The sequence below is a fragment of the Mirounga angustirostris genome, unplaced genomic scaffold, assembly GCF_029215605.1.
Source record: "Mirounga angustirostris isolate CCGP_5_RB_7025 unplaced genomic scaffold, mMirAng1.0.hap1 SCAF_7, whole genome shotgun sequence".
In the NCBI taxonomy this organism is placed as follows: Eukaryota; Metazoa; Chordata; class Mammalia; order Carnivora; family Phocidae; genus Mirounga; species Mirounga angustirostris.
Window position 1 is genome coordinate 28,631,113 of NW_026991715.1, and position 27,893 is coordinate 28,659,005.

Below are 27,893 nucleotides of genomic sequence, written 5' to 3' on the forward strand. Positions count from 1 at the left end.
CCTTTCTTGCTTCATTTTATTTTATTTTTTAAAATACCTATTTGTCTAAGTAATCTCTGCACCCAATATGGGACTTGAACTCAAGACCCCAAGATCAAAAGTTGCACGCTCTACCGACTGAGCCAGCAAGGTCCACCCTATCCCTTGCTTCATTCTGAAGGCAGCTGACTGGTACCTGACCCAGAGTAGTCACATCACAACAATTGTGTGTCTGCCATTCTGCAGGCCACAGCCACCTACATGCAAACACACACACACACACACACACACGAACATACAGTGAAACTACACAGTTTCCAGAGAGCACACTGTGTTTCTAGTAACAAACCACAGTCTGCCTCTAGGATGTGTGGCCAGGCTCTGCCCTGAGCGAGAAGGCTCACACGGGAAGTGTTCCTGCCCAGAGCCAGCAGCCAGGCCTCCAGGCTGTGCTCGGCATGTCCCGACAGGATGCCAGGCGGGCTGAAGGGCAGGAAGAGATGCCGCTCCCAACCTCTCCCCGTTGTAATTTACCAAACCCCTCTGGGGGTCCTTTGAGTTGTTTTCTGGAAATGCCACATTTCAAGGGTCTCCCCATTAGAAAAGGTCAGAGAGTTCACACGGGCCCTTCATGTGAAGGAACTTGAAAGAAAAGGAAAGGAAAAGTACATTTTCAGCCTTAGCTGTGATGAGGTGGGCCCAGGCCATGAGAACACTTAGATGACTTACATGACCTTACATGAAGAGCCAATTAGCCTAACAACCTCCCAAAACCATCTAGCTCAAGAGCACCCATTTATTAGAACTCTTGGAATGTGCCAGGCCTTGAGCTAAGCTCTTTCCTAGGATATGGAAATCATCTCAAGATCACTCCCGCAGGGGCGCCTGGGTGGCTCAGTCGTTAAGTGTCTGCCTTCGGCTCAGGTCATGATCTCAGGGTCCTGGGATCGAGCCCCGCATCGGGCTCCCTGCTCGGCAAGAGGCCTGCTTCTCCCTCTCCACTCCCCCTTGCTTGTGTTCCCTCTCTCGCTGTATCTCTCTGTCAAATAAATAAAAATCTTTAAAAAAAAAAAAAAAAAAAGATCACTCCCGCAGTGCTAGGCAGCCTTGGGGGGTGATACCCATTTTACCCAGGAGGAAGCTGAGGCTCGGAGAGGGTCAGTGATTTGTCTGGAATCCCCCAGCTAGTAAATGGTAGGGCAGGGATGCAAACTCAGATAGATCTGCCTAAATCTAAAGCTGGAGCTCTCTTGGTCAGACCCTCAACCCTTGTGAGCTCTGAATTCATCCTGTGTCCAGCCTCCGAGGACACCACATGTCCACCTGTGGCTCACGTGCATGAAGATGAAGCCTCATTAACTCTTCAGCTCCGGGGACACCTGGGTGACTCAGTCGGTTAAGGGTCCAGGTCTTGGTTTTAGCTCAGGTCGTGATCTCGTGGGTCGTGAGGTCGAGCCCCAGGTGGAGCTCCCAGCGGGCTCCACACTAGGCTGGGAGTCTGCTTGAAGATTCTCTCCCTCTGCCCCTGCCCCCCCACTTGCATGTGCGTGTGCCCACATGCACGTGCACACACACACACTCTCTCTCTCTCAAATAAATAAATCTTTAAAAAAAAATAATAAATCTTCAGCTCTGACCTGGACTTCATGGGTCCAGAAAACTCTGGGGCCTTCCTGCAGAAGACTCTGGCCTTCATCCTGAAACTGCCTGGTCACCTCCAGAGGGGCAGCCGCAGCAGATCCCACTCAGATCCCACTCACCACCCTGGGGAAGAACCCCAGAGCCATCGTGACTGTATGGGATCTGAGTTGGTGCCCAGAGCGGGCAGTCCAGGGTGGGCCCAGAGGTGGTACAGACTGAGGTCTGACTCAAGGGAGATGCTCTGGGCCCTCCTATCTAGCAAAGAGCTTGAACCACCCTACACAGGCCAACAGGAGATTCCCCAATCCTCCTGGTGGTCCCTCCAAGCAACATGAGCCCCTTGGAAAGTAAGGACTCTATTAGTCACAGTTCATTCATCAGCATTTTTCTGCAGAGACCACAAAGCAGGTAAGGACCCCCTTCTGGAATTTTAGAGGTCATGATGGAACACTAGAGTGTGTGGTGGTGGTTAGGGTGCAAGTCCAGGAGTCAGACTGTCAAGTTTTTGGAATTCTGATACTCTCACATCTAAGCTGTGAGATCCTGTGACTTATTCAACCTCTCTGAGCTTTGTTTCCGCATTCATGAATGGGGATAATAGTCCCAATGTCACAGAATTGGTTTGATGATTAAATGAGATAATGTGTGTGGAGCTCTTGACATGACGCCTGGCACATAGCAATCACTCAGGAATATGAAGTCATGTGGCAGGTGATAATGAGGAGGATGGTGATGGAATCAGTGCTGACCAGACCACAGGCTGCTGCAGGGCCACACCTGCCTTTGATGGACAAGCCTGAGCTCTTTTTCTTCTCTATCTCTCCAAACCTTACAGAGCCTCCCAGGTCCAGATGAAGTCTGCCTCCTCCAGGAAGCCCACATGATCACTCAGCCACATTGATTTCACCATATCTGAGCTCCTTCTGCCGATGGTCTGCATAGACTAATAACCAACAAACTTGGCTCTAATAACTTCTCAGCTTCTCAAGCAGACAATGCCTTCTGGAGAACAGGAACCCCACCACTGCCTCTCCCCTCTCCACAGCCTGAGTCCAGAGTTAGGTAATAGGAGATTCTCCCTAGCAGGCATTCAAGCTGATTTCAGTATGGCTGTAGCTGTCTGGTACTCAGCTTGTTTCTCCCTCCCTTACCTCTCTTCCTCACACCCATGTTCTCCCTGCTCACCTGCCTCCTCCCCTGGTTCCACCCAGCAGGGCATGATCCTGTAGGGTAGTGGTTCCCAGACTTTGGGATTTCACAGCCCTAGAAAATGTCCAAAGAGTTTTGGGGGTGGGAGAGTGAATAGAATGGCCAAGTTATTCTCTTGCCAAATAAGGATGTTTTAAAAAATCAATTTCCACTATTATTTTAGTAAAGAAAGGCTGTTTTTACACCAATAAAGCAGAAAATCCATAATCTCTGATTAAAAGCTAATACTTTAAGCTGAAAAAATTCAGCCTTATTGAGAAAAACAAACCACCTCACTGTTGCCCTGACTTCTCTCCTTTCTCCATGGACTAGAGAAAACAACCCCCCACTGTCCTGTGTCCACTCATGGGTCTGGGGACCTTTATCCTGGAGGAGGTGCCTGCTAAGCTGGGGTCACCCTGAAAGGCAAGAGGACCCCCAAAACCTTTGAGTTAGGCAGATCCATCTTCCCATTCAGCTTTCCCAGAGGAGGTTCGTCCCAAGTCAGATCTTATAACCTCAGGGGCTGAGATGGGGGAGGGCATGAGCCCCTCCTCCTGTACCCTTTCCCCTCTCTACTGGGCTAAGATTTGCTGGATTCCACCCCCCCCCCCCCACCACCACCACTGTCCAGTGGGGATAAAGTGAGACTCAGCAGCAAGCTCACACTCAGAAAAGGAGACTGGGGGAACCTAATGGGCAGGATCTTCTCCACATCTCCATCGCCAAACTGAGCGCTAGTAACCCCCACCCCCCAGCCCCCGGAAGGGAGGAAAAGTGGGCACTGCAGCGGTGCGGTAGGAGGCCGAGCCGCCCCGCTGAGCCGGCGCAGATAGGATCTGAACGCAGAGAAGGACGGCCCTGGCTCTTTGATCCGCAGCCAACCAGGCTGGGCCTGGACCGGGAGCGCGGCGCGGCCCTCTTCCGGCCCGGCTTTGCGCCGCTGCCAGGGGTCCCGTGGGGCTCCGAGCGAGAGAGGCGTCCAAGACACCCTCCTTCCCAAATACCCTCTTTCCCTGTGCTCTCCGGAGAGATGGGAAAGTCTACACTGAATCCAACTCAGAAAACTGCTGGGGGGCTGCGGTTCACTGCACCGCGATCCTAAAGGACCTGTGTCTTTCCCAGATACAGTGGTGGAGCCGAGGCCAAGCGTGCTGTGGAGGCCCGCGTGGACACGACCCCGGGTGCCCTGTAGACGTGATGGAAGCTGGCGCACGTTCCCGCGCTCCTCTGGCTCTAATAGAGAGAGCCTGCAGCTTGGATCTTGCGCGAGTCCGCGGTCGTCAGGCTCCCAGTCAATTGGCTCCATGGGAATGCGACTTCCTGTGCCGAGTTGCTTCTGACGACGCACCCCTCGTCGGAATCCCGCGGCCCACGTGGCTGCCCAAAGGCTCGCATCCCTGGGCCGCAGGGTCTAGGCGTAGAACCGAGTTGGGAGGAAGGGAGGGGGTGGGTGGCTGAAGGATCCTCAAGGGGTTTGGGGGATCCTTCCTCCTTGTCCTCTTGGCTCTGTTGGAGCCTCAGAGATGCCACATGGCAGATGTGTGATGCATGAGCCCCGCATGCAACAGGCGCTCAATAAATGTGTGAGGGGAATATGCTTGTGTTCGCGTTGTATCTGGGCAGCCTGGTCCCAGGTCGGCTTAAGGTTGGAGAACAGGGCAGAGACCAGGAATTTGAGGAATCCTAACCCTGCCAGGCGGGGTTCGCGCGCAGCCTCGAACAGCCTCCAACCTCTAGGAAGCCCCCAGTTTCAAGCCCTGGAGGTACTGGTCCGGCGCGCCAAAGCGATTACACCTTGGCTTGCGTTCCAGTTCCCGCCCCAAGGCCTAGGAGACCCGCTCCCTCGGCACTTGGGGGAGAAACCCGGGCGCAGAGCGGGAATCCCTTATTGTAGGTGAGGAAGCGGGGTCAGGAGTCTCCTTTAGAGTCCCCATATTTCGGAAGAAGGGTGATGCTTTTCGAACTTGCCGGACGCCTCCCAGAGTGACGCCGGGAAGAGCGAGCCCTTTAAGATTGTGCGCGCTGCTCGCGTCGCAGCCTCTCGGGGAGAGGAGGCGCGGGGCGGGGCAGCTTGGCCCCGCCCACCAACAGGGCCCGCCCCCGGCGTCCCCGCCCCGCCCCCCGCACTCGGCCGGCGGCGCCTTTGATGTTCGGACCCGCCAGCTCCCGGAGCCGCTCAGCCTGGCGCCCGCGCCCCGCGCCCGCAGCCCGCCCAGGCGGAGTCAGCCCGCGCTCCGCCCGCCGCGCTTCGGGCTCGGAGGTCCGGACTCCGGGCTCGCCGCCTGCTGGGCCGGTTCCGCGCCCCGCACTCTCGCGCCCCGCGCCCCGGCGGGCGGAGCGCACCATGCCGCAGCTGGACTCCGGCGGGGGCGGCGCGGGCGGGGGCGACGACCTCGGCGCGCCCGACGAGCTGCTGGCCTTCCAGGACGAGGGCGAGGAGCAGGACGACAAGAGCCGCGACAGCGCCGCGGGCCCCGAGCGCGACCTGGCCGAGCTCAAGTCGTCGCTGGTCAATGAGTCCGAGGGCGCGGCGGGAGGCGCGGAGGTGCCGGGGGCCGGCGGCGGGGCCCGCGGCGAGGCGGAGGTCGGGGCTGAGGTGAGCGCCGGCCCGCGCCCCGCGCCTCTCCCGCGCCCGCCGCCCCCCCGCCCGGCCGGCCCCGCCCCGCCCTCGCGGGCCCCTGGGGTACCCATCCCTCACACCCCTCCTGCCCCGGGCCGCGAGCCCGGCGCCCCTCACGGCCCCTCTGGATCTCCCCGCAGGCGCTCGGACGGGAGCACACTTCGCAGAGACTTTTCCCCGACAAACTTCCAGAGTCTCTGGAGGACGGTGAGTTTCGGCCCGCCTCCCCTCCACCCGCTAAGGGCCGGGTGGGACAGGGGGGCCACCGAGGACGGGGTTGGGGGGGCCTCCCCCCACGGCAGCTAGAGGAGGCGGCAAAGCCGGGGCGGGGGGAGTGGGGGGCGGGTTTCCAGGGCGCCGCCGGGCTCGAGTCACTTCCGGTGCCCTGACCTTTATAGGAGTAAACAGACCCCCGCCATCTCCGCCTCCCCTCCTGCCCAGGTGACTGCCTAATCCCCCGTCTTGAGGAGAAAGCGTTGGCCCAGGTTCCTTGGCCCGGAGGGCGGGCTGGGGGTCGAGTAGGGGCCGCCGAGGGGAGGCCTGGACTCGGGGTCCTTCATCCGAACTGAGGCACCCCCAGCCCGTGCCTTCTCCGGTCACACACGTGAGCCGGACCCCTCGGCAGTTCTTTCTCTGGAGAGCAGACTGCCTCCAGCCCGAGCCACCCGGTCGGGCGCATCTGACCCAGCTGTGGTTTTTCCAGGCCTGAAGGCCCCGGAGTGCGCCAGCGGCATGTACAAAGACACGGTCTACTCCGCCTTCAATCTGCTCATGCACTACCCGCCCCCCGCGGGAGCCGGGCAGCACCCCCAGCCGCAGCCCCCGCTGGTAAGTGGCCCCGGCAGGCCTTGTGCCTGCTACCTCCTTGACCAGGTATGTGAGGCATGGGCAACAAGTGACTTTTGCCTAGAACAAGACAGATAGGTGAGAACTCTGCGTTCTGCTGCCTTTTCCCTCACACACCCAGTGTGATCTGAACCGGGAGAACTTTGCCGAAGGAAGGAGAGAGACTGCCCTAGGCACCCCCCTTCCCTCCAGCTGTTGGCTTCTGTCTTCCTAGCTTGCTCACAAGCAGGTGCAGGCCCTGTCCTGGTGCTAGGTAATGCCAGGCTAGAGTCTTTTCCCAGAATTTTTGAGCTGACACCATCCCCTCCCCTCCTGAGGGTGGTGTTGGTAGTGTGGTCTTAGCTGTGAGTTTTGCAGTTAGCCTTCTCCCCAAGCCTAAGACCCCAAGCCTGGATGTTGGAAGAATGGGCGGAAAGGGTAGTGTGTTTCAGAGCTCCTGGTTGCGCAGGAGAAACATGCTCTACTCACTCTATCCTTATTGGCATGAATGCCCCCTTGCCAGAGAAAGACCCTGACCGCTATGTGTAGAAAGTAGGTTTTTATGAGACTGGTTTGTTCTCATAAGCTCTGGGCGGTGATTTCAAATCAGTGGTGTGGGTAAGGGGCCCCTTTAATGCTTTTGCTAATTAAATACGTTTAGGTGCTTCGAAAAGATTCCATGATCATTACAAACCATGCTTTTCTGCCTCATTGGTACGGATGATCTAAAGGGTGAAGAGCCTATTCTGAGTGAATTGGAGCAGTACGGCTGCACTTAAAAAAAAATTGAGATTAGCGTTTCAGACTGTCCACAGCTGGCCTAAATCGAGGGTGAGATGAGAGCTCCTAGAGTACACGAAGTGTTTGGGGAACTCTGGTAGCTGCAAATGGAGGTCCAGTGCAGGAGGGGCCAGCAGGTAGGCGGGTCACATGGCTAGTTGGAGGGTCACTCCGGGGGAGGAGGGTGACTGCCAGGCTGTTTCAGATCAGGAGGGAGGAGGCTTGGTTCTGAAAGCTGTTTTCATGCCGAAGCTGGTGGGAGGTGAGAAGGCAGATTGAGGCTTCTCTCTAGAAACCCCAGAATGGAAAACTTGGTAAACCGTTGACTGTAAAAATGAGCTCCTTGCCGCTTGGACTCCCCATTTCCTCATAGGCAGAAGGAGCATGTTGGTTGAGTGGTCTTTCTGCTCTAGGGTGGCTCCGTCTATGAGGTGCTTGCTTCTTTCAAGTCTGTGGGGCAGGGGGCTTGCCCTCTGACCTTGCCACCTGATGCAGCAGCTCTCCCCAGAGGCCTCCGCCCTGCACAAGCAGATGCTTAACGTAGATGCTTTTGGGTCCCTTACAACGTGTAACCCTTAGATTTTGGGCCAACTTGACATAATGCAGCGCTGCCAAACTGCCGGCAGGTGAGTTGCTTGCATAGGGCGCTGGGGTCACTGTGACAGCCTTCAGTAGACAAAAGGCCTAGGCCCGAGAATAGTCCTAGGAAGGCAGGCTCCCCTCCAGCCTCTTGTGATTCCACAGTGGTGCAGGGAAGAGGCGGGATTTCTGCGTTCCTTTCATGGCCTGGGCCAGTGGGAGAGTGCCCAGAGTGGGAGGGCCTCGTTCCCTTTCAGGGTGTGGTGATGGGACCATTTGGTGTCCTTAAGCTCACACTGGTCAGAGTGTAGGCGACCGACAGCCAACTCCAGCAGTCAGGATCGGGGGTGGGGGCTGAGGGCAGGCACACCATTATTCTCCTGGCCTGCGTCATTTGTTTTTTCAACTTGGGCATCTTTCTTAAGCTATAGCAGAGGCTTTTCTGTATATCATACTCTCTCCTGTAGACGTAAATCCCCTGCCCTACTCCCCACCCAGCTGCAGCTTCCCACTGCCTGTCTGGGAACATGGGAGGAAGAAGACAGGCTCTGGAGCTGATGTTCTGTGTGCTGGAACCAGCTGTTCCATGGGGCTGGGGACAAGGACAGAGGCAAGGGCCTAAGTTGGGGTGACACCGGGAGAGGAAAATGTCCATGAATATAGGGGAGCCTCTTTTAAGCAAACCTGATAGTTCAAAATAAATAATCGGAGTAGTTGCTCGTGTTACCCAAAAAGTTGTGTGAACGTTTAAAATATGGTTGGTTTTAAAAAGCAAATTTGATTGACTCCATGTTTTGGGAGCATATGTATCAGAAAAGATACTCTTACAGTGGGTCAGGAGTCCATTGTAGGGCCCTGAGGAAAAACTGCCTTTGGACGTTTCTTCCCAAGCTCTGCTTTCCTGAGCCCCTCTTCAGGGGACAGATGTCAGGCTGCCCAGCCCCTGCCCATGGGCCTTAGGTCTAGGCCCTCTGGCCCCCTTTGCCCTTTCTCAGAGAATCCAGGCGGTCAGCAGTTGTGCTGACAAGTTTTTAAGGCCAGTCGCTTAACTTAACAGTGGGGAAAGCCCACGCCAGGGTGTCCTCTACCCACGTGTGGGTGGCATGCCCATGTGGCTACCATGTTGGATGCCTCAAAGCGGGCAGACTCAAACCTTGCCAGGGGCAATGGACAAAATGACTACCTCACAGCCAGCTGCCAGGGGGCAGAGGGAAATTTTTTTCCCTAAAAGGGTGCTGCTTTTTGGTACGTGCCTTCTTGTGAACTGTTTTGGGAAGGGAGAATTAGATCAAAGTTTATTTCATGGCTGATGTTTGTGAGGCATCTGATGTAGGCTTGTAGACTGTTCCTGGCTTCGACCAGTAGCCACTCCTTGTTTCTGTTTTGTTTGCTCTGTTCTGCTCTGAGATTGGGGGTGGGGGTGGGGATGGAAGGACCAGTGAGCTCGTCCTGGGCCTGACTTTGAGGAAATTCTGGGATGAGTAAGGCATCACTCCCTAGGGAAACTCAGACTCTTGGATGGGTGAGACTGCCAGCCTGGCACAAATCTCAGAAAGGAGATGAGGCCCGGTTGCTCTTGTGGCCCCTTTTGTGGGCTCCACTCGGAGTCTATGGCCTGGAAGGCTGCTGAGCCTTTAGCCATTTAGATGAAATGTCCAGAACAAGCAAATCTATAGAGATGGAACATAGATGCGTGGTTGCCAGGGGCTGAGGGAAGACGGGAATGGGGAGTGATTGCTAATGGGTATGGGGTTTCTTTTTGGGGTGATGAATGTGTTCTGAAATTGGACAGTGGTGATGGGTACACAACCTTGTGAATATACTAAAGCCGCTGAATGGTATACTTTGAAACAGTGAATTTTATGATGTGCGAATTACATCTCAGTTGAAAAAAAATAAAAAGGCTGAGCCTTTTGGCTCTTGCAGGGACTTGGGACTGTTCCCCAGGCCTGATCTCCACAGCCATCCCGGTGTATGTGCCTGCCCCAAGCTAGGGGCTCGGGCATCAGTTCCAGTGTGGGGGAGCCCAGTTGAGGCAGTGGACCCTTGCTTGGAGGCCACTGAGCTCACATTCCCGGGTTCCAAGGTCTGAGGTCAGATGAGGGCTGTGCTAACGAGCCCTGTGGGGAGCAGGAGGTGCAGGTATGAGCAAGACTTGAGCAGAGGAAGGAAGTGCTGCTGACACACGGCCACCATGTCCAGGGAAGCTCTGCAGAGATGCACCCACCCAGCCCTCCCTAGCCTCAGAGAGAGGGAGTGGCCGGGTCTTGCTGGAGACGGTTAGTGAGGGTTGATGACCAGCCCTGGTTGGAGTGAACCTTGTTAGGAGGGGTCTGGCACCAGGCTGGGCACCAGACAGATCACAACCAGCCTCTGCTTCTGGGAGTGCCTAGCTGAGTGGAGGAGACAGATGAACAGACTGGAACCAGGCCCTGGTAGGAGGAGTGCTGTCACAGAAGGTCCTGCTGGGGCGTCCTGGGTGGAGCTGGCCCCCACGTGGGCTGTGGGCTGTGGAGGAGGGTCTGCCGAACAGCTTCCTGAAGATGCAGAGTCGGCCAGCTGGTGAGCACAAAGAGTACCTGGGCTCCCCTCCAAACATGCCAGATCTCCCACTTCTCTACTTCAGTCTCCACCTAAAGCCCAGGCCACCACCATCCCTCACCCAGAAGACAGTAACGGCCACCTCCAGGCTCTCTGTGCCTCAACCTTGGCCCCCCTCTGAACCCCTGCCCTAACCCCCAATCTAGGCTCCACACACCAGCCCAGCATCAATCAGATGAAACCCCGCAGTGGCTTCCCATTGCTCTTGGAGTAAGGTCCAAACCACTCACCACAGCCCTAGTGCCTGGGTGGCCGGCCCTGCTGACAGCCCCTCCTTGTCTGCGCCGTACTCTTCCTCTCTTCCTAAATAGCAGCTACTGCAGTGTCTCCGTCTGTTTTACACCCATCCTATTCTTCTCCACCTCAGGACCTTTGCACTTGTTCCCTTTTGGAATTCTCTTCCCTGGCTCTCCCAGAGCTGCCACCTTCTCATTCGTCATTCAGGGCTGAATTCAAATATCACTTCCCCAGAGACACCTCCTGTGAACATCCAAGTGGGACCCTCTGTCATTCCCCCAGGCCTCTGCTGCCCCACCCACCTTGGTTCTCCAGGCCGCAGTGGGTGGCCCTGCTTTACGATGCACTCGCTGTACTGAGACCAAAGGCAGCCCAACTGTCAAAAGTATCTCTCTACCTTAGTGTCCTCATTTGCACAATGGGAGTGGTGAGCCCTCCTCCCAGAGTTGGAGTGTGGACTGGAGCAGCAGTGCCAGGGAGGTGCCCAGAAAGGTGCCAGTGTGTCCTGGGCTCAGGACGTTGGGGTTTGGCCATAATTGATCCCTTCTCCCTTGCTCTCCTGGCTCGTCTGGGACTAGTGGTGGCTCAGTGGTAGGCCCCACGTAGACTCCCATCTGGAAGGTTGTATCTCTACTTTGGGCCACAGGGGTCTGGGGGTCTGAACCCTGGGGGCTAGCTCCGGGACAGGGACACAGGTGTACAGGCCCTCCCCCCTTTTTCTTAAAGCTTTATTTATTCTAGGAGAGAGAGAGCACTTACAAGTAAGCGAGCGGGGGAGGGGCAGAAGGAGAGGGAAAGAATCTCAAGCAGACTCCCTGCTGAGCAGGGAGCCCTATATGGGGCCTGATCCTAAGACCCCGAGATCACAACCTGAGCCGAAATCAGGGGTCAGACAGTCAAATGACTGAGTCCCCCCCAGGCGCCCTGTATACAGGCCCCTTTCTTGCTACCGTACCTCACCTAGGGATTCTTGGGAGGGGAAGTACAGTTCTTGGAGCCAGGATGGAAGCCCCACTACTCTCTCCATCCTGAGATCCTCTCCTACAATGCTCAGAGATTCATCTTCAAAGATTCATCTGAAAGAAGACCCCCTTCCCCAGCCACGTAGAAACCCTTTGTGGAAGATGTTCGGGGCTGAAGCTCTTTTGTAAGAAAAATAAGGAAAAGACCCATTTGGTCACCAGCTGCCAAACCATTTTCAGACCTTTGCTCACATGGTCATGCATGTGTGCACCCTGTCCTATCTTGCCCCAGTTCTTCCCCCGGTGTGGTGGTGCATGTTTGCTCCCGCAGATGGTGCCCACATATAGCATTTTTATTTGTTATCCCTCAGGCAGGTTCTAGTTTGCTCACAGCTTGCCTTCCTTACCAGTGGGAATGATGCTGTGTACGAATCACTCTTTTTTTTTTTTTTTTTTAAGATTTTATTTATTTATTTGACAGAGAGAGAGACAGCGAGAGAGGGAACACAAGCAGGGGGAGTGGGAGAGGGAGAAGCAGGCTTCTCGCGGAGCAGGGAGCCGGATGTGGGGCTCGATCTCAGGACCCTGGGACATGACCTGAGCCGAAGGCAGACGCTTAACGACTGAGCCACCCAGACGCCCCCAAATCACTCTTTAGTTTCCTTTTTGATTATTTTCTTGGAGCAATACGCGTAAGAATTATGGGGTCAAAAGGCAGGAAGAATCAGGCATGCCTGGCTGGCTCAATGAGTAGAGCCTGTGACTCTTGATCTTGGGATCGTGCATTTGAGCCCCAAACTGGGGGTAGGGATTACATAAAAAAAATAAAATGTTAAAAATAAAATAGGAAGAATTACAGCCTTTTGCTTCCTTCTGGCCCCAGTTTGCTATGGGGTTCCTTGCAGTGTCGAAGCATGCAAACTCCCAACATGGAGTTTCTTTTCTGTTGTTCATTTAATAGGTTCATGGTGGGAAATGGGACTTAAAAGTTATTATGACTTGCCTTCCTTCCTGACTTGGAAGGCTGTGTGGTATTGGCTGTGGTATTTGGAAAATCTGCAGCCCCCAAGGTGCGACTTGATTTTCAGGGTCCCATCTTGCTGCCTTTCAGGGCCAGGAGAGCACTACAAAGGAGGCTCCTCCTGCAGGCCGCCACTGCACCCCGTCCGCAGGGGCTGTAGTTACAGGGTCCTTGCCCACTCCTCTAGCTCAGTGGGCTGGAGGGGCTGACAGAGCCCTGGGTTGGTCACCAAGGCTTGGGTAGTCTTCACCCAGTCATACTAGGGTTTCACCGAGCCGGCTTCCATAGCTCTGTCCACCTCCCTAGGTGCTCCGAGACTCAGGTGTGAGTGGAGCTGAAGAGGGCTGGGCTTGGTGGGGACCTCCCCGAGGCTGCTAGCCGCCCATGGCCTCCTGGGTCTCCTGAGACCACAGCCCACCCCTTGCCCCTGCAGCAAAGGGGGTTTAGCTGAGCTGTGAGCATGGGCTCCGAGGGATCCTGGTTTCAATTCAAATGACTGCTGAGGTCAGGCTGGATGAGGGTGGGCCCAGCCGTAGGGAGGGGCGGGGGTGTCGCGGCCTCCCTATGAGCTCCTTGGGGGCCTGTGGTCCTGAAGCCATACAGTCACGCTCCCTCACGCCTTGTGACTGGCTGCTTCCTGCCGCGTGTACAAACAAGACTCGGGTGGAGGAAACAGGTGTTTTATCAGGTCTCAGGGCCCCCCTTCCCCAACAGTACAGTGTACAGATCTTTGGGTAACCACCCTCCTCCACCGGTGGGGACAGGAAGGCCAGGTCAGGGAAGGGACCTATCCAAGGCCCCTTAGAGGCACAGAAAGGGAGGGCATTGTCTGGAAGACCCACCCTCAAATACTGTATCTGCCACTCCTTGGCTGAGAGGCCCTGCATGAGTTCTTTAACCGCTGGAAGCCTGAGTTTCCTCATCAAGAAACAAGGAGAAGGAGGGTTCCTGGGGCATGGAAGGAGGCAGCGTGTGTGGGGTCCCTGGTATGCGGCCGATGCTGTGAGTACAAGCACTGGGGAGTGGGTTGCTAACAACGGGGTGAAGAGCTCCTGCAAAGGGTGCTGTGCCAGGTTGGAGGGGGGCTCCTGAAGCTGAGCTGGGACACAGCCCCCACACCTGCTCTTCCTCCCCTCAGCAGCCGGCTCCCCTGTGGCGCCATGGAGCGCAGCTGTCCAGCCTGCCCCGGGACAGAGTGGCTGCTGTATCTGGAACCCTGGTTCCAGGCCCCTGTTGGCATTTCCGAGCCCCTGCATGCTTGGCCTTGGCTCAGCACAGAGGGGCGGTAGCCTCTACCCTCCAGAGCTCAATCCTCTTGAGGCAAAGAGCCTCTCCTGGGGGCTCATGGTTAACTTCGAGGTTCTGCCCAAGTTGGATGAAGGGCAGCGAGGAAGGAGAGGCCGGCTGCGGGGGGCAGCCAGAAGAGCTTCCTGAAAGGGCCAGCTGGAACCCTGCGCAGATGATGTGGGAGAACGCTCTGGGGGCGGGGCAGTTTGAGCAGAGAAGAACAGAAATGAGCATGTTGTTGGTCATTGGAAGGGCAGCCCGAAGCCCAGGGTCGGTGAGGAGCACGAGGTGAGGCTGGAGAAGAGCCAGCAGGGAGGGCCCAGCATGTGAACTTGATATGCAGGCATCACTGGTCCCAGAGCCTGGGAGTGGCTGGCGGGCACACGCGGTGTGTTGGCAGCACGAAGGGCCAAGTGGTGACCGTCGCAGATGGTTTGAGTTGGCTGTGGAGGGAGAGGCGGACAGCAGCTGGGGCAGGGTGGACGCTGCGAGGCCCCAAGCTGGTAGGAGGAGTGCGAGCAGGGCCAAGGGAAGGGCTGGGCTTTGGGCAGGGGAGACCCAGTGTGCTGGCACATGCAGGGCAACAGAGCTTCGGAGGTGGACGTTTGCATTTTCATGTTATTTCATTTGACTCTCAGTCTCTCTCTCGGGTCATGAGTCCAGGGTCTTGTCCTCCTGGTGACTGAGAGGAACTGAACCCCAGAGGTCAGGTCCCTCAGCCCGTTGGTGATTTAGCCAGGGCATAGAGAGCACCTTTTCTCAGCATTGTCTTTAGCAGGACTCAAGTCTGGGGAAGGTCTCTGAGAACCCAGGACATTGGTAGCTTCTTCCCTCAGGCAGTTGGGTGCCTCCGCTTACAGATCCATGATGCTTGGGTTTTGGTCCTGGGCACCACCGCCCTCCCTTGAAAAGATGTGGCCTTAGCATGCACAGTCTCTCAGGTGGGTCCTGGGTGGGTCTGTCCTGGTCATAGGGTTTGGCCTGTTCTGGTCCTGCTAGAACCTTGGGCTCCCCTTGGTGCAGTCCCCTCGTGAGGGGAGGGATGGTCCCTGCTGGATAGGGGCTGTGGCCTGGGCTAGGGCCAGGATGGGCGTGAGTCTGGCCCTCTCCCGTGGGGTGGGGGCTGCCCATGTAGCTTATCCCATGGAGACTGACTGCCTGGGCTTTGCCAGCAGACGTGGCTTTGGAGCCCAGAGGAAGACCGGTGACCGAGCTTTCGGGCACAGCCGACTCTGCAGCCAGAGCTCCCTGGAGGTCAGAGGAAGCAGACGTTCTGCCAATTAAGCTTCCCCTCCCCCTCCCACGAAAACGACCAATTGTTTCTCTCTCCAGGACAGGAAAGTTGTTGGGGCCCCACACGGATTGGCAGGACATGGCCCACCCCAGGCATAGTGGGCTTTGGGGATTGGCAGTTAGGGCTGCCCCTCCCCACCATGTGTGGGCTGGCCTAGCCAGGGTGGCATGTCTCCCCCTCCCAGAAAGCCCAGTTTGCCCATGAGGGCAGGGAGCTGTGATGGGGAAGGAAGCCAGAGCACAGGGCCACCTTCTCTCCTGGCTGTGTGATCTCGAGCAAATCTGTTAACCTCTCTAGGTCTCCATTTCCTTCTCTAAATTGGGAGTGGGGATCCCTGGCCAGGAAGGATTTCTGGGGTGCAGGTAAGTGTGGGCTTGCAGGTGAGCGCCTCGGGGTGCTTGCTGCGCCTTGCCAGGACTGCTCCAGGCCACCGTCCCCCTCATCAGGCAAGAAGATGGGAGGGGGCAGGAGGGACAGGTGCTGGGAGGCCAGGCTGAGGGCATTCTGACTAACTCTGACCTGGCTTTCATGGTAGAGGCCTAGCCTCCCGCTCTGCTGGGCCGCCATCTGAAACGCATTACCGATGCTTTGTAAACTCCACATCATTTGGCCACATGAAAGCCTAGGATCTAAAAATAGCCACTCCCAGAGGACGCCCCGCATTGGTGGGGCTCAGCTGACCTCTGCACGCACACCCACCAGCAGCCACCTCCCTCGACAGGGAGCCCCTACTGGCGGGGCTACACCCGCCCGCCCTCCCCGTGTGCGCAGCCCCTGCCTGGGGCCACTCCATCTGGGCACAGATCTCATCCAGCTGGTCAAAGCTTCGGGCCCCAAGGCTTTACCCAGGGCAGAATGTCTGGAGGAAGCAGGAGGGAGGCAGCTGGGGCTGTGCCGGTGGCCCCAGGACCCCTTTCCCAGCCCCATACATGCCTGGAATGTCTGTGGGACACTCATTGGGAAGCTGGTGGCACCATCTTACAGATGAGGACCCTGGGGCCCTGTGGAGGGGGAGCACTGGCCACTGCCAGGTGCTGGACAGGAGGGCCACTGGCTGATGTGCTGGCTCGAGAAGGGTGGGGGCCGGCCCCAGCAGGGAGGCAGGGCAGCTGCAGATCTCCAGGCTGCTGGGGTTGACTCTTTGCCCTGCTTTCTGTGGGTTCCCTCTCTCTCTGGTCTCTGTGACCCAACTGCAAACCACTCTTTTCCCTAAAAATAAACATGCTTATGGGATTGGGGGAAGCTTTGTAGCTATCAAAGGAAATAATAGGGTGTTTAAGAAAATTACATTGCATTTTAAATAACCAGCATGAAAGTCATTAAGTTTGAAGTTTCATTCAAATCAGATGGCTCTGTGGCTGGCCCAGTGGCCAGGCGGGCAGAGGGTGGGTGGGCCCTCAGGGATGCTGAGAGACATCCTGCAGCGAGCTTCATGGTGGCAGCAGTGAGGTCCCTGCTGGGTACAGCCGGGCCCGGGCGGGGCGGCTGCTCTGTGCGTGCCGGGCTCCGGCAGCCGCCCCACAGCGCGCCGGCTGGCTGGACGCAGTGTGCAGGCGGGAGCCGCCCAGCTGTGGTGGGCAGCCCCATGGGTGGGGCTTGGGGGTGACCATAGTCTGCAGGGTGCAGGGACAGGCGAAGCTGCGATTGCCAAGGCCACAGGGGTTGATGGCCGTGTGGAGGCGGGGTTCCGGGGATGGTGGTTTGGGTCCAAAAGGGCTGGAGAAGACCTCCGGGGCCCGGGCCACATCTGTCCTCTCCCTGCTGGCCTCTCAGTCCCTGCAGAGGGCACGGTGCGGTGCAGGCGCTCAGCAAACCGTAGCTGAGGGAGTGACAGCAGCTTTAGTGGTGTGTGTGTCGAGAACTTCCCAAGTGCTGGCCGGTGCCCGGTATCTAAGTCCCAGTACAGAGACCCTTACAGGAAGCTGAGAAAGTGGTGACTGTTACTGCTCTCATTTCACAGATGGGGAAGCTGAGGCTCAGAGAGGTGAAGGACACGCCAGGACCTGGAAGAGTCAGGGCTTGGACTTAGGTCTCTTCTACCCCAAGGTCCGTGCTCCTCCGTGCTCTGCCGCTTTTCTCTCAAATGTGGGAGATAGGGGCACCACAAGCCTCAATGCTGGGTGGTACCCCCACTCCTCTCGGGCTCGTGAGCTGGGTCCAGCTGGGTTCTCTGGCCCCAAGGACACACTTGGCCCTCAGTGCCCCTCCTGGGCATGACCTCACGGCTCTGGGCCTGGGTCAGGGCGGGATACTTTCCTCCCTGGACATCTGACAAGTCAGCGTTGTTAGAGCCACAAGGGTTGTGTTTCATGGTTGGAAGCAGGAGCCCAAGGTTTCCAGAATGAATGTTGCCCTGGAAAGTATTTCCAAATAACATTTAAGATCGGTCAGGTCTGATGCCTGATGAAAGTGTGCAGGATGTAACTTAAAAACTGTTTGTTCTTGGACCCTTTGCTTTTTGTGGCTCCGGTCCTGGCTTAGCTTGGTGCTCCGGGTTGGGCCTCTCTGGCGTAGGTGCCTTCCTCCATGTGATGTGGGGTTGGGCTGGAGGTTGTCCTAGGCTCTGAGGCACTGGGAATGGCCTGACTAAGGATGCTGAGGTGTCCCTGGGCATGGGTATGTCCTGTCTGTTAGTGTGGCCTCCCACCCCACCATGGGCACATCCTGCTGGGGCATTTCAGGAGCAATTTTGTCTTGTACCCCCAGCTCTGGTCACTGAAGGCCAGTCAGGAGCTCGGCAGTCTGGCCTGATAGCAGTCAGCAGGAGTCCAAAGGAAATCAAGGGCCAGTGGACCCAGCCTGGCACAAAGTCTGGCTTTCCTGAAAAGCCTGGGATGTGCTTGCTTTTGTCTTTTGTCTTTCTTTTATTTTGTTCTTCATTAATTTAATCCCAACATCAACCCCATGAGATAGGACCGTTATACAGATGAGGAGCCCAAGGCTTGGGGAGACCTGCACCTTCCAAGTGCTGGAGGAGTGATTTGAACCCAGGCTTCTGTGTTTCCTGCTCTTACCACCATGTTTCCTTGCCTCTTAGACAAACATACCTATCCACTCCTTCTTAGGGGGAAAAAAAAAAAACGGGTTTTATAGCCCTAGCTGGGTCCCCTTGGCTCCCTCTACCCCCTCCCTCTGCACTCCTCACCCCCCCCCCAGGAGTTTGGTATTTCCCCCTCTCCCATGTATTTTTACACTGTTACACCTTGGTGAGTATCTGTAAGAGCTGTCTGGTGTGGTTTTCGGAACCCCCTAACTCAGCCTCATTGGGGGCTCTGTCTTCCGAGGGCCCCTGTGGCAGCCCTGCCCTGCTCCGTCTGTGGACGCTGGGCCTGAAGGGCTTGCTGAGAGCCGAGAAGCCTGCAGCAGCTCCTTTCGGCTCCGTGCCTTGTTTCCCTTGGCATGAACCGCTGGGCTCCGTCCAGGCAGGGCCCCAAGGGTGGCAGGAGCTACAAGGATGAGACCCAGGGGAGCTTCCTGACCACGGCCCCAGGCAGGGCTGTCCTCCTGGGTCCGGTGCAGACAGCTGACCAGAAACCCCCGTCAGACTTTGCTCCTCAGGAGCTGGCTCACATTAGTCGGGGCAGAAACGCAGTGCTGAGATCTCCGGGTCACCTCCCTGGAGGTGCCATTAGCCCCCCGCCTTTCAAGGCGCTGCCTGGGCTCTCCGGGCTCTCCCTCGTGGGCAGCATGCTTGCCCTTCTAGACGCGCCCGGTGAGAGCTGCTGCTGTTCCAGCAGCAGCCTTAGTCCTCGTCCCATGTGGAGGGGTGAGCACAGGCCAGACCCTGTGGGAGGGATGACCTCCCGGGCTTCCTTCAGTCACTGATGACTGAGAAACTGAGTCAGTCCCTGTGAGGACAGGGTGAAGGCACCCTTCACGTAGGGCTAGGTGGGGGTCCGAGGCCTCGTCAGTGAGTGCCCGAAAGCTTCTCCGCACGGGGTTAGCAGCGGCGTCCGAGATCCCGGGTCCCCGGTGGGCGGGAGGTCTGGGTGGGGAGACGCCGAGGGAGGGAAGGGGAACCTGGGAACCCCTGGCTTCCCATGTGTGGTCTCCATGCTGGCCCCGCTCCCAGCTGGTCTGTGAGGTCTGCCCCTGAGTGGTGACGATCTCTGGCCAGGAGCCCCACAGGGCTGGCTTCCATCCCGCATCTGTCGCTACTTGCCGTGAGACCTTGGGTAAGTTGTTGAGCCTCTCTGGGCTTCGCCGTCCCTGTCCGCACGCGTCGTAAAGTGACGAGGGAAGACTGGTCGGATGCTGGCGGGGGTGGAGCTCTGCTGGGCGCTGGCTGTGGGCGCTGGCTGGTCCTAGCTGGGGCTGCCGTCTCTGACTCTGCATCCCTGCTCTTTCCTTCTTGCCTTTCCTACAGAGCCTGTTGGCTTTACTCCCAGGGGAACAAGATCTCTGAACTTCCCCAGGTCCCCCTCTGCAGAGCCGTGCTCTCCCTCCTGCCAAAGGTGGGCTGCGCTCCGAGGTTGGGCCGGCCTGCTCGCCCCGTGGCGGGCTCCCGAACGGCCAGGCACGGGAGAGGAGCAGGCCGAGGGGCTGCCTGGGCGGGAGGGCGGGGCCGCTGCAGTCCCTACGCCGGGTGTCGGTAACGTCAATCACGAGCAGCTCAGCTGCAGCGGCTCCCGGAAGCTTCTATTTTCCTCTGAAAACATCCTGTCCCGAGGGGCGTTCACCTCAAAGAGGAGGAAGGAAAACACAAGTAAACGAATGCACAGAAACCACTGGAGGCTGTGGGCCAGGCCACTCGGCTCAGTGAGGTTCAGCTAGCTCGGAGGGTGCCTCGGGGCCAGGCTGGGTCTAGAGCAGGCCTGTGGTTTGCCAAGGCCTCATGCACGGACTCTGGTCCTCACCTCTGCCGTGGCAGGGCCCTGTTATCTGATGTTGAGGCCAGGCAGCTGGTAGACTGGCCACACGCACCTGGCAGGGCTCTGCGCAAACCACGGCAACAGTACCCTGCTGGCAGGTGGGACCAAAGCCTCCCGGTCCCCAAGGGTGTGGCCCAGCCATCCCCCAGTCCTCCAGCTCAGCCAGCCACATAGCCACGGCTCTGTGCTCTGCGGTGGGTGTCTGGCACAAGGCGTCCGGCATGCTGTGGGCGGGGAGCTTTCGGGCTGTCCTCCAGAGAGCACCATGTCCTGGGCAGCAGGGCCCCGAGTGGGGGCTGGGGATAAAATGGCATGAGCCCTGCCAGGGTCCGTCTGCAGAGGTAGGGTCTGCCGGGACCCACAAATCAAGGCCCAGCTGGTATGCAGGCAAGTCCCATTTGGAAGGTCTGGCGGGCTTGCTTGCTTCTCGGAAACTGACCCTCAGTGTCCCAGGCCTTGGGGGAGCTTCCCACTCGGCAACTGGCCAGATCCCTTGGCACTCAAGCAACCACTGGTGACAGTGGGTCCCAGCTCCAGACACGGGTCTGGGGGAGCTGTGGGACTACCTGGTGGGCCCTAGAGGTGAGAGAGGAGCCAGGAGGAACTGATCAAGGCCAGAGTGGATGCTCGGGGCCAGGCCCTGGCTGGAGCATGGCTCTTGGCAGGGTGGGGAAGAGAAGAGAGAAGTGGAGGGGACTTCTGAGCATGGCCAATGTGTGGGGTCTTGCAGGGGAGCTGGGCCAAGGAGCTGAGGCCCACCCTATACTCATGCACCCCGAGCCATGTGCCCTCACGTGGGCCCAGGTATCTGTCCACAGGAAGATGCACTTCTTCTAATGAGCACAAAGGCTCCATATGAACTAGCAGCAGCCCTGGCTTCAACTCTCTGGTTATCCTGATTGCCGAAGTATTGCAGGCAGGAAGAGATGGGGGGGCGGGCAGGAGGAGGCATGGGGTCTCAGATGTCAGGCAGGAGATCCCTGACTCCAAGCAGTGGCCCCAACTCTTTCTGGCCTCCCAAGTACTGCTGTGACCTTGTGCCCAGCTCCAGCCTGGGTGCTCTGTCCAGTGCTGCCACATCCTCCCTAAACACTGGCTCGTGCTGGGACCCTCCCCACCCCCCTACCCCCCGCTAGAGACCCAGCCTTGAGGGCCCAGCTTTAACTGAGGTAACAAACAGTGCAGGGTACAATCTCCGATCTTGGGGAAGCAGTGAAGACAGACCAGTGAACAGACACCTTGGCACAGTAGGGTCAGTGCTGCGGTTGGGGGACCATAGCAGGGGACCCCTGCTCACACGGGGAGGGGAGGAAGGGCTTCCAGGGGGAAGTCTCATTTATGATGAGGCCTGCGAGATGGATGGACATTGGCCGAGCCGAGTCGGGGGAGAGTTCTCCTGGCAGGGCCGAGCAGCCCCCTGTGACTGGAGAGGAGAGGAGGGGAGACAGTGTGGCCGTCTGGCATCACCAAAGACCCCGAGAGCCCATCAAGGGGCCCCAGCATGGACCTGAGAGAGGACTTGGCTGCATGGCTAACAGGAGATCTTCTCAACCTCAGAGCCTCACACGTCTCACCTGTAAAATGGGAAGAATGCCTTTCTTGAATGGGTAGTCACATGTGGCACCCACATACTCACTGCCCCTCTGTGCACCCCCATAAGAGAACGGTAACTGCACCAGCGGCCCCCGCTGCCCTGGAAGGAACACGAGGCTCGAGGTGGGGATCTGCCACTCCTGTGGGCTCATCCCCACGGGCGTCTCTCCAGCTCCGGCCCAGGAGCATAGGGAAGAAGGGGGGCTGAAGTCCGCTCCACGGCGGAGCGGATGAGGGGGTGGGGCGTGCAGAGGTTCTGGGGCACCAGGGATTCTGGAGGCCTTTCCTTCCGCAGTCTTAGTGGACGTGCCAAGGACAGAACCCGGACAGGCGGAGATGACTAACAAGCCGGCTCTGCCCTCCGGAGCCCCAGGCCGACCTCTGCACCCGCTGGGCACTTCTGCCTGCGAGGCTGGGGGACTGCAGCCAGGTCACGGTGCTTTCCAAGGAAGTGACCCTTAGACTGAGGTCTGAATGAGAAGGGGCGAGGTGTGCAGAGAGCAGGAGGAAACGTGGGAAATGATGAGGGGATGGAGGAGGGGGTGGGCAGAGGCACCGAGGCAGAGAAGAGCTAGACACCTGGGCGGGCGAGGGGCAGGCCTGCGTGGCCGTGCCAGGATGAGTGGGGTGCCCATGCGCCGAGGCCTTGGCAGGTCCAGCTCCCGCCATCAGGGGGGCTCTCGGTGCCCCCTGGCAGGCAGGCCGGCAGGCAGGTGGTGTGGCCTGAACCCCAATCCCCGCGGCACTGGAGCCCACCGAAGCATTGTTGGGGTCGGGGAAGCAGTGGCTCGGACAACTGAACCAGCATCTGGAGAAGGAGACCGGGTGGGCTGCGGCCCCCTCCCCTGCGCCCCCGCATCCGTGCGCGACAACCGCAGGCCTCTGCCACCTCCTGTGGGATCTCGGGCCTGCTGCACAGCCTCTGTGTGCCTCAGTTTCCTCTTCTGTCGGAGGGAGAGAATATTTATGCATGTTGTTGGGGAGCACAGGAGTTACCCTCCGGAGGGCACTCAGAACCCTGCCTCACGCATGGTAGCCGCCCGCTGACTGTTAGGAAATGCTTTTCTCTCAGCCTGAAACATTTGTTTGGCCTGGCACCCAGGCGCTCAGTGATATGAGCTGACGGACGGGGTCCGCCGCTGGTGATCAACGGAGGAGCTGGGGGGGAGCGGGGGGGCACGTCTCCTGGCACAGCTCCCCCCCCCAGCCACAGGGAGGCGGGCCTGGGTAGGCCTCACGCACTCCCCACCCCCACGCGTGGGGCCAGAGGAAGCGGCAACTTTCTTCGCTGGGAAAGTGTTGTGGGGCTCAAGCGTGTGGGGGTTTTCAGAGTCAACCGTCAGAGGCGAGGGAGTTTTCTCTGCCGGCGCGGCAAGGGCTCTCAGGGTGCACACGGCCTGTGAGCAGACCGCTGCGGTCTGCAGGGAAAATGCCGACGGTGTTCAGTTTTCACCTGAGCCTGCAGGAAGTAGGGGGCGAGGGGGTGCGGGAGGGCAGCCCAGCCAGGCCCCAGCTCAACCTCCGAGCAGAGGAGACCTGCCCCCGGAGTCCCTGATCTCCACCTCCTCCCGCCCCGCCCTGCCTTTGGATCCCCCTCCTGGCTCGGGCTCCTCAGCGAGAGGAGCGATGCTGGGGGCGCAGCACAGCGAGGAATTTCCAGCCATGGGCTAGTGAAAGTGTCCCAGAAAAGTGGGGACCACCTTCGGGACAGTGGATTTTGAGTCGGAGGGGTGCCGAGCAGTAAAAGCCACGCACCAGCAGGAAGGATGACTTCTGTCGAGACTGTGGCGGACCCGGCCTGCCAGCCCCAGGGTCTCCGAGTCCTGGACCTGTCGTGTAGTGCTGCGTTCTGGTGTGTGTGTGCATGCGTGCGTGCGTGCAAGTGTGAGATGGGGGCATGCAGGCAGAGGCAGATAATGGGCCGGGGAGCGTCCTGACCAAGGAGTGTGGACTGCTGTTGAGTCTTTTGTGTAGTCATTCCACCCTGTTGTGAACACTTACTGGGAGCGCAGCTCTGTGCTTGGCACTCTGCCTTCAGGTAAGACAGGTGAGGTTGTGCGTCGAGATACTCAGGGCCTGGTGGGGATGGCCGGCCCAGGCCTGCCCCCTTCCCGTGGAGGCTGGGCGGTCAGTTTCAGAAGGAGGAGGGGGGGGCTCCGGTCATGGGGCTCCCCGTACACATGCCAGGCCCCAGGCAACCCCACCTTGTTGTCTGGGCGGCCTGGCCCTGGGACAGCCTTGTGCTGAGGCCGTGGAGCGGGACGTTCCACTGGCTGAGGGGGGCGTGGGGCACTGGGCCCTATGCCAGACGGTTCCCCCTGGCTACCAGCGCAGACACGGAGGGGGCTGGGGAATGAGGCTGAGGGGCAGCCTGCATCACCGTGGGAAGGACTGGCTAGGCCCTCAGTGCCCTGCCCCGGAGCCCTGGCCACCCCAAGGCCTCCAGCGAATGGCAGGCTCTTTGCTCCACCCTTGCCCACCTGGCACCTCTCCTGTGGTTTTGCTGCAGACTCCTGTTTAATTAGAGGCTTTTCCCGAGTTCCCAGGGAAGGCTGGTGGACAGGAAGGGCCCTCTGACCCATCGGGCAACACCTCCTACCTCCCACCCCCTCAATACCCGTTCCACACATGCATCCCAGGCCACAGGCTGTAGGCTGAGCTGGATTCGGGGTTTTCCTAGGCCTGGCTGTGCCGCACCGTGAGGCTTAGCCAGCCTGGCCTAGGACAGTCAGCTCTGGTCCTCCATCAGGTGAGTGGCCTCTCTGTGGTTTCCTGGCCAAAGCTAGCCCTCCCCAGGCACGGGGGTTTGCTGAGAAATGTGCCGTGGGGCCACCCTCTCCCTCCCTCCGAGCAGACCCGCCCTACCCCCTTCCAGGGCAGAGTGGAACTCTGACACTGTCTTCCTGAAGCTGGCACCTTGGACCCCAGGCTCTGGTCCTAAAACTTCCTTCCAGGGGTCCCACTCCACCGGCCAGGCTTACAGTTCTGGGGCCCAAGAGCCAGAGTCAGGGCCTAGATGGCAAGGCCTTCTCGGAAGCAGGAGCTTACACTCAAAAGCCCCCAGGCCGGAGGGACCTGTGGAGGGTTTCCATTCTGGGCCAGGGCTCCAGGCGTTTGTGCCCTTAGGTGGCGAATGGTGGAATGCCTTCCACCAGAGTCCCAGGTTCTTGAGGGAATGGGCCCTGTCTGTCACAAGGCCTGGGCAGGGCTGATGATGTCTGGCTACCACTCTCTTGGGGACCTGTCAGGGTAAGAAGCTTCCCAGGCCCTCGGCTGCTGCTCCCCCAAATTCTAAGATAAGGCAGAATTTTTGTATCTGATCAGTGAGGTAATCAGGGCTGCTTTTCTCATCGTCATTATTCAAGGGGCAAACTGGCCCAGGATCCTGTACCGAAAAGGTTAATATAAATGCCAGAGAGCCTAAGCACCCTTGCCCACTTTAGCTCGTGGCACACCTGAAAGTGATCACTAGAGCAGCTGGAGGAGGAAGCTGGAGGCTGAAGCATACGTGGAAATGCTGGGCGTGAGCAGGGAAGAGCGGGAGGGAGTGCGGCCTGACCACACAGTGCTTTGGAGGTTTTCTCAGGGCGCGGGCGGCTCTGGGCAGGAGAGCTGTGATCTGATTTACATGGTTGCTGGATGGAGGACTGGTGGGGGGACAGGAGGCCACTGGAGTCGTCCGGGTGACAGGTGCCTGACAGACCGGAGGCGGGATGTGGAGAGTCAAGGACTACTCCAGGGTATCTGAGCAACTGGAAGGAGGGAGTGGCCATTAACTGAGGAAGACGGAGAACAGCATGTGGGGCAGAAAACCAGAGGCTCTGCTTTGGACGTACTGAGTTTGGGGAGCGTTTCAGACTTCTGAGTAGACGTGGTGAGTAGGCGTTTGGGGAGTGGAGTTCCCTCGAGCAAGTAGGGGCTGAGATGGGAATGTCAGTCATCAGATGAAGACATGGAAAGCTGTGACCCTGGATGAGAGCACTCTGGGAATGAGGGGAGATGGAAAGCCGAGGGCCCATCTTGGGTCAGGTCAGGAAGGTGGGCAGGCAGGAAGCAGGCCGACAGAGAGCGGCCCGTGAGCTTGGAGGCAAATCAGGTTTGTGTGGCATTCTGGAAGCCAAGCCAAGAAACTGTTTCAGGGAGGAGGGAGAAATGAGTTGTGTCCAGTCCTGCCGAGAGGTCAGGTAAAAGGAAGGCTGAGCATTGAGTTCAGCAGTGTGGCAGTCGCTGGGGACCTTGACAGGAGCCATCTGGTGAAGCGATGGCGCAAGGGACGGCTAGGCTGAAAGGCGGCACGGGGACTAAGAACAGGAGCCCAGGATGGGGATGGCGCAGGTGCGTTTCGCAACGAAGGGGAACCAGACGCGAGCTGGTGGCTGAGGAGGATTCACAGCGGGGAGGACTGGCAGCCCGTGGGCACCCTAGCGGGAACGCTGCTGGCCTTGCAGCCTGCCTGGCACAGTGCCTGGCGTGCGGCAGGCGCGCAGTCATGAAGGGGTCCACAGGTGTCCTCACCCCGTAGCTGCCCCAGCCCCTTCCTGTCCCGCCAGCGCTTGCCGGCAAGCCTGAGGAGCCTCCGTTCTGCCCCCGTGCCCACACGCGCTCCGGCTCTGTCACCGTCGTGTCCGGGTCCTGAGTGTGGCACGGACCCCCCAGCTGGCTCAGAGAGCCTTGCCTTAGAACAGCAACGGGAGAGTCACCGCACCCACGGCCTGGAGACGCCATGGCCCCGTCCTCAGCCTGCAGGGCTGAGGTTGCCAATGGGCTGCCACATGGGTCTTCCATCCTCAGGCAGATGGCCTCTGGCAAATTCAGACCAAAACCGGCCCGTGTGAGGCCAGCACCTCAGGGCCAGGGAAGGACTGTGAGCAGCATCTCCTTTGTGCACGCGAGGGGCTCCCTGCGTGTCCCTTCGTCATGGCGCAACACCCGAGCAATCGAGCTCTCGGGTACTGTGTGCCTTTGCCCGTAAGGGCAACCCTGTGACCCTCTCCGTTGGACAAGATACTGTAGTCCGTTCTTGGAAGGCCACACACGTTCGAACCAGGGTCTGCACGGGGCCAGCCGACGACTCCTCAAGTTCACAGGGGAGAGCCCTCCGTGGGCTGCCCCAGGACGCCGAGAGGGGGCTCCTCTAGTTAGAGGTGCTCACGAGGGGGCTGTGGCGCTGCTGGGACACCACCCCGTCTGCCTGAGGACAGGAGGATGTGAGGCTCCGCCCAGTGGGCCGATGAACGGCCAGGGGACTGCAGAGGTGGCGCCCCGAGGCAAGGGTGCCGCGGCCAGGAGCCCCGCCTCAAGCTCCCCTGGAGGCAGGAGTGGGGGACAGCGCAGCCAGGGCTGCTGCCGGGGGGCGGGGGGTGAGCCTGTGCCCACCTGGAAGCCTCCCACCTTGGCTGAGTTGCAGCGCATACCTGGCCTTCCGTCTCGCCTCACTGGACCCCAAAGAGCCAGTCCCAAGGGGACCTGTGCCAGGCCTCCTCACTGAGCTCCTGAGCTTCCCCGGACCTGGTGATGAAGGGATCACGAACTCCATTACACAAGAGCGGGAACTGAAGCCCAGAGGTGTTAGGGAGTCTGGCTGAATTCACCCAGGGGGAAACTGCACCCTGGGAAGGAGCCCAGGCCAAAACCTCTCACTACTGTCCCGCTCCAAAGATGACCTGCTGCTTCTGTGCCGTGAGTCGGAAGTCACTCATCTGTGCTGAACTTTCCAAGTGAAGCTGAGCCTCAGTGGTAGATGATGTTTCCAGGATCCCGGCTTGTGCAGGGGTGCGCTGGGGATATGCAGAGCTGTGCCTTGGCCCCGAGCAGCACCTCCCTGTGGCTGGGTCGCATGGGGAGCCCCCTTCCCAGCAGGAGTCATCTCATGACAGATCCATGTGACTAGTGTGAAAAGTAAGAGTCCTGTGTTGCTGAGGAAACGGGAAGTGTGGGGGCTGGGTGGGCTGGCCCTGGAGGGAGCCTGGCCCCACCTAGCCCACCTGCTCTGCGTCAAAGGGCGGATGGGAGCCTTCCCTGTCCCCACAAATCCTGTGAAGCCTGAGGTGGAATAGTGGGTCAGACTCCAAACCCTGAGTCTGGGGGCTGGAGGAAGAGGAAAGAAAACTCCAGGCTGTCCTGGGGTAAGCCAGGTCTTGAGACCATTACCTGATGTCTGGGGCTGGAGGCCGTGAGCAGCCCCCCAGACAAGCCACAGGGCCTCAGAGAAACCAGGGGACGAGGGGTGGGGCGAGGGGGGAGTGTCTCAGACCCAGAGGCAGAAAGAATTTCCTGGACAGGGGAGATGTGCCTCTGGGATTGAGTGTGTCGAAACCAAGAGGCTCTCTAGGTGGTAGGGCTGCTTGAGCAAAGCGTGGGAGGCTGCGGGTAGGGCCACTGGACATAGGATGGCTTGAGTGGTGCCCCCTCC

General features: G+C 58.7%; 1 protein-coding gene across 11 annotated transcripts in view; it reads left to right on the plus strand.

Moving 5' to 3' along the window:
- The first annotated feature begins 4,437 nt into the window (after positions 1-4,437).
- The window catches only part of TCF7 (transcription factor 7), a 33,756-nt gene continuing 10,300 nt past the window's right edge, over positions 4,438-27,893 (plus strand). For 4 of the 11 annotated variants that reach the window (XM_064595902.1, XM_064595903.1, XM_064595907.1 and 1 more), the window contains exons 1-3: positions 4,443-5,407; positions 5,572-5,638; positions 6,135-6,259. In XM_064595902.1, coding sequence (XP_064451972.1) covers positions 4,958-5,407; positions 5,572-5,638; positions 6,135-6,259 — 642 coding nt within the window. In that variant the 5' untranslated portion in view covers positions 4,443-4,957. Of the gene's footprint in view, positions 5,408-5,571; positions 5,639-6,134; positions 6,260-27,893 lie in introns of all 11 variants that reach the window. The other 7 variants (XM_064595905.1, XM_064595904.1, XM_064595906.1 and 4 more) reach the window with 6 other exon arrangements.